Here is a 6,259-nt window from a genome sequence, read left to right as displayed (position 1 = left end):
TGTGTGTGTGTGTGTGTGTGTGTGTGTGTGTGTGTGTGTGTGTGTGTTTGAGAGAGAGAATAGAATACACATTTTGGGGGTGGAAAGATGGCTCAGGGGTTAAGAGCACCTGCTGCTTTTCCAAAGGACCTGAGTTCAATTCCCAAAACCCACCTCAGGCAGTTCATAAATGTCTGTAACTCCAGGGGCTCACTCCTGGCTCCCCAAATTGCCTATATACATGTAGCAGGCAGGCGTATCCTCTTCTGTCACTAGGCACACTGCCCTCCAGTCCCCTTGTGTCCACTTCTAAAGGCTGGGTGACATTCCATTGTCAAAAAGGCAACATTCAAATGAACTTAGCTATTTTGAGCTACTAATCCCAGCTGGTGAGTTTTACAAGTGGGAACAGGGAAGAGAACCTGACTGGGTAGCCCAGGTTACCTCATTTTAAAGGGTTAAAGCAGCAGAGACTTCTTTACCAGCCTGCGTGTGTCAGGCTGGCTGGCTGGGACCTGCTCCTCCCTGTAAGAGTCCATCTGACAATACGGTATTTGGCAGGAGTGGTTCCATGTTGATCTCATTTCAACTGTTGGGGCCAAAGGCAAAGGCTCTACCTAGACAACATCTTCCATGACTTCATTTCACACCATTGCTACCTCACTGTGGTTCTCCACTCACCCTCTGACAGACACCGGGCTGCTCCACCTTTCCCGATATGAGCAAAATTGCTGTGGGTGTAGGTGTGCAAATATCTGTCTGTGTCACTGCATCCCTGCACACACACACAGCTGGGTCCTGCACACCATATCTGCATGTGAACTACAACAACTTCACCTAGCTGCTTCCTCTGCAAGCAGGGTGCTTGGACTCATGTCGGGGTACCCACGACACAGGCATGCTCCTGTGCTTGTTTTCTAGTAAGTTGGAGAGGGTGGGTGTCATCCTGCTGTGGATGTTCTCATCTTTGTTTCTCCAGGGGCAGGGGACACCAGAGCTGCTGTTATCTTAAACGCCCTGGGATCAGGGTCCCCTGGTCTGCTGCAGGGCCTGCACCCGTATCAGGAGCCCAGCCCAGGACCAACCCATCCTGTGGCCTCCAATTCAGGCTCTTCTTGACCTGGTTATAATTCTCTTTTGGATGTTGTTGCTTTACTTAAAGAAAATTCCTTCCCACAGAGATGTGATGTCTCAAACCCTAACCTACCCCAATGAATAAAAGAAGCCAAATTAAATATTATGTAGCAAAGAAGAGAACAGGACGTGCACAGAGCATTTTGTTGTTCAGCCAAGTCAGCGATCACCAAAGCAAGGCTTCTTTCACAGCGAAGTGACAGAACTTGAGCTGGCGTGGCTCACTGAGAGCTACAGGCAACTTACCGATTACCAGGAGGGCCACACCCTATGAAATATTTAAGCAAAAAGGAAACAGTCTGCCCAGCGGGCAGCAGGTTTTCAGGCACCAGAGTCTGGCCATCACCTGGGATCAGCTCTCCAGCCTCAGCAGCCTGAGGCCAGAAAGCCTAGCAGTATTTCTGTCCAGGGAACCGAGGTATATCTTGGGATGAAATTATACCACAGCCGTTCCTAAGCAGGACGTAGAACAGAAGTGAGGGATACTGCCCAATGTGTGAATGCCTCCAGGAGCTGGAAGTCCTCACAGGTCTAACTAAGGCCTGTGAGGTTCTCACAGAAACTGTCTCACAGGCCACAGAAGATATGCTAAGCAACAAACCACAGGGCTGAGTCCACAGAGACACGTGGGGTGAACACAGAGACCCACGGGTAACATGGAGACAGGCACACCAAGGCAACACCAACTCACATGGAGACACTAGAGACAACAAAGAGACAGCAAAGAGACCTGACAGCACTGATAGCACATAGAGACGTCCACACAGGGGACATGGAGACCACATGCAAACACACACACACAGAGAGCAGAGACAACATGAGAACACACAGATAATGCAAAGATAGGCACACAGAGACACAAAGAGAAAACATGACATACACACAGACACACACACATCATAGAAGACCATAGGACTCACAGAGTCAATAAAGATAACGTAGAAGTACAGAGAGACACAAGAAAATGCTAAGATGCACACACAACATGGAGACATTGCAGGTAACAAGGGACACACACAGACTCACAGCCACGCACACGTGAATATACAGACACAGCAGGATACTTCAGCCTGCACTCACTGGGCACCTGACTGGAGAGGTCACTGTCATGGCTGGTGAGATGTTCTCTTAGGTCTCCAGGGGGCAGGAACAGCTGCAGGTAGCTTCACTAGATCTTTGTGGTTAAGCCCTGTACTGCCACCCCTCCAAATGTAATTATCAAGGTTTGGCAGACACGTGGTCCTACCAGCCATAACAGTGACGGGAAGCAAGATGCCAACCTCCAATCAGGGATTCACAATGGTCTTTGTCCTGGACAGAGGTTGAAACCACAGAACACTGCAGCAGGAACGCCAGGCAGGGGAGGGGATCAGGGAAAGGCAGAGAGTGCCCCAGGCCACTTATGACCTTCTAAGCTACTGTGACCTCCCAGGAACCCTCCTAGGGAAGTCTTGTGCATATGGCTCTTCTTGTCGTCTGGAGACCTTCTCTTTTCCTTGTTCCTTCTGTCTTGGGTGCACTCTGGGTGATTGTCCATTTTATGTTTCAGTAAGTAGTTCTGAGAATACCTTTGGACTATTCCACCAGGTCATTGCAACAAGGACTCTCACCAGAATCACTTCAGCTGGAGAGAGAGAGGGACCGCTCTCTGGACCCTTGCCATGGAGCCAGGATCTTTCCTGTGGGCCTTGTGTGCTGAGTCATTTCCCCTTGGTCCATGTGCCCTTCCCTTGACCCCTGTGTTCACAGAAGATGCAGTAACAACCAGGGAGCAGGTGGCCACACCTAGCAAGTGAGGGACTCACGTCCATCCCTCTATGAGTGCAGGCTTCATCAAAGCAAACAGAACACAGTTCAAAGGCTCGGTGTTGAGATCTGTCTTAGGGACATAGGCTGAGCAAGCTCTGGAGACATGAAACACAACATTACACTCTTATCCCACCATACAGCAGAGGGAGACCATGCCCCCAGGAGCTGTCTACTCCTACACACCCCAGCCAACGAGAAGAGACCGAAGTACTCATGTGAAGGTGAAGGGTGCTGGACTGAGCCAAAGGGTCAACTGCATTAGCATCCATGTATCAGTGAATACAACAGAAGTAGAAAGCTTTGGAAGCTGGTCCTTAAGGAATTTGCAAGAGCCGAGATCTGATGTCTCTGGAGATTTAGAAAGTTCACAGTCATCACCTGCCATACATCTTTAACCAAAGGTTGACTCAGGACAACACTCCATCCAGTGCTAGTCCCCTGGCCCTGTGCCCAAGTCCGACTAATAAAACCTTTGTTTGTTTTTTCAAACTTAGTTTACACTGTGTTAATGAAACACCGAATAATAGGTCTTCTGTTCCCACGTAGGAGCATGACACGAAACCACTGGATTGACCGTTGTCTGGAACTGTCCTAGGAAATCTCACACAACTGGAGCCAGATGTTCATGGACGGATTCAGCCAGCCAGCCACCCAGGCGACAGCTCAGCTAGGGCCCCAGTACAGCCCTGAGTCCCACGTCCATAGATCCCACATGGGGGGGATAGGGACTGGCCCAGACCTATCTCCAGCCTCCAATGGGGTCTGACCCCTGGACAGCTGACCATCTGGGCCTCCAAGACTGAAGTCAAAGACACCCCCCCCCCAAGAGAAAAGGGTGAAGATTTCGTGTCTGGGAGGTCTGGTGGGCACCACCTCCTCCTGTCGCATGGCTACCTCCAGGTGGTGTTCTTCCTCTCTGTTACTTCAACAGCCTGAAACAGGGGAAGTTTCCATCCATGTCTGCCCCTGCTATCCTGTCTGCGAGGGCCTCTGATGGGGTTCATAGTCTAGCATAAAGGACTTTGAGGATGAGGGGCAGAAAACACTACAGTGTTGGCCTGACCCATGATCCTGGCTCAAGGTGTTGGTATACAATATTCTTGGGCATCAATCTCTTACCTAAAAGGTCTGACTAAGTCTTGGAGGCCTGAATTCCTCAGGAGCATGGGGAAGGCAGAAAGCCCTGGTCAGGGTCAGCATAGACCCCAGCGCTGTCACATCATTCACCAGCAGATTCCCTGCCTAAAGGGTGGGGAGAACAGTGGGGCTCCTTGCCTCAACAACTCAAGAGGACCCCGGAGCTGGGGCTGTGCTACTTTCTTCTACGCACACCATCTGGCTGGCCCTCTTGGTCATGCAGGCTCCCCATAAGCAGGGCCTGCAAACAGCATAACTGCTCTGTCACTGTGTTTGGTGATCTGACAGATCACCTATTTGCTTCTTGGGTTCCACAAAGAAATCCAAAAGAAACGTGTCCCTTGGCAAGTAGGGAGACAGCCACATATGAACTGGCTGCCACACCAAGATGAAGGAATGTCAACTGCTATCCAGCAGGACAAGCACCCTGGCAACCCTGTCCCCTAAAGCATGAGACAACGCCTGACCTAGAGCTCAGAACAGACATAGCCCATCAGGCCCACAGTCTAGGCAATCTAGGGAAAGGATAACTGTATTGAGTATGTGTATACACACACACACACACACACACACACACACACACACACACTGCCATGCCCAACCCTTCACATGGGGAAGCAACTGCTCAGATTTTGTTACAAAAATTAACTCCCCAGAAAAGTGCCACAGCGTCACGGTATACCCTCACCCAGATCTCTGAAGATCTGCATGTGTGCAACGTGAGCAAGGGCACCTGTGATGGTGCCTCTCCCCAGCTGACCAGGGCAGGGCATCTAGGCTCTGGACAGGTTGTTTCCCTTCCCAGGAGGGCGGACAGACACTCAGAAGGTAGCTGTCTCTCAGGGAATGCCTATCGAGTGCCATCTCTCCTCCAGGTGGGTGGGACAAACACCAGCTCATGGGCCAGATCCGGTTTCACCTTTACTCTGTGACCCAAAGTCGGGCTCTAGAACAATCTGGAGGGTGCACTGTGAGAGCCTGCTCCTGTCCCATGTTCCCCAGAAAACATGGCTTAGCAGATGGGCGGCCAACAATAAACTGTACTGTTCCGCAGTCGTTATAAAGGACAGCAAGCCAAGTGGGCATCCCCAGCTGTCACGTTACACTCACAGCTCCCACCAGAGGTTGGATAGCCGCTGTCTTGCTTGCATCTTTAAATCCCTCACCAGGACAGAGGGGACAGCTCCTTTTCTCAGTGGCCCTAACTGTGGGGGATGCAGAGTCAGTGATCGGAAGGCAACCCCAGAAGCTGTCCTCCACCAACCACCAATATCCCACTGGCTCCTGCAACCACCCTACAGAATGTTACCACCTCCAAGGTCCACAGGACATCAGGCAGGGCCAGGGATCAGCAGGACTAAACTGTGGGACAAAGGACACCAGCTCATTCCAGAGCCAGCGCTCCAACGCTGATGACCTGCAGCCATGCCCAAGGCCAGGAGGCAATGGCCACCTCCTGACACCTGGGCAGCATGCAGGGAATTCCGTCTGTTGCTGCTCCCTCATAGGGGCAGTAGTTTCCCATTAGGAGGACGTCTTAGCTGCACCTACCATAGCGGCTGGGCTCGCGGCAGTAGCGCAGAATGGGCAGCGCATCTACTTCTTGTGTTTTCAGCACAGCCGCCAGGCTGGGGTCGGGGTCAGGGTCGGGGTCGGGGTCGGGATCCGAGCACAGGCGCTGGCTGCCACCGCCTTCTGGCTTGGGTCCCGCGTCCCCCGTTCCGCTCTGTGCTGGTGTCACGACGAAGCGCTGGGACATGTTGGCGTCAGAACGCCGGGCGCCGCGACGACTGCTGGATGCGAAGCCTGCCGGTGCTGACCGTGGTTCTCGGGGAGCGGGGCGGGGCAGGGGAGGGGCACCTGGCGGGGGCGGGGCAGGAGGCAGCCTAGGCAGGGCCGAGAGGGGCGGGCCAGGAGCAGTGGGGGCGGGAATGACTGGGTAGAAGTGGGTGGGTCTGGGAGAGTGTAAGAGAAGGCTGGGGTGGGCTTGGAAGGTATAAGAAAGTTGGGGTGAAGGAAGGCGCGGGAACCGGGCAGGAGGTGAGAGCAGAAAAGAGTAAGGATGGGGAAGGGAGCAGGGGCCTGGGTAGGAGAGGGGAGCGAGATAGAAGAGGGCAGGTAAGGAACATGGGAGGTCAGAGAAGGGCCATGGAATGGGACCTATGGGAAGGACCTGTCCCAAACCTAGGCAGGCGATGCT

General features: G+C 52.8%; 1 protein-coding gene across 1 annotated transcript in view; it reads right to left on the bottom strand.

The window, feature by feature from the left end:
* Positions 1 to 5,865, bottom strand: part of Slc12a7 (solute carrier family 12 member 7) — a 76,941-nt gene extending 71,076 nt beyond the window's left edge. Inside the window, exon 1 of the mRNA XM_055597916.1 lies at positions 5,611 to 5,865. Within this exon, the coding sequence (XP_055453891.1) occupies positions 5,611 to 5,818 (208 nt within the window). The 5' untranslated portion in view covers positions 5,819 to 5,865. The remainder of the gene's footprint in view (positions 1 to 5,610) is intronic.
* Between the last annotated feature and the right edge of the window lie 394 nt (positions 5,866 to 6,259).

Source organism: Psammomys obesus, unplaced genomic scaffold (assembly GCF_907164565.1).
Source record: "Psammomys obesus unplaced genomic scaffold, mPsaObe1.curated_primary_1811, whole genome shotgun sequence".
Taxonomy (NCBI): domain Eukaryota; kingdom Metazoa; phylum Chordata; class Mammalia; order Rodentia; family Muridae; genus Psammomys; species Psammomys obesus.
The sequence above is the reverse complement of the archived record's forward strand: the minus strand, read 5'-3'. Positions and strand labels throughout refer to the sequence as shown.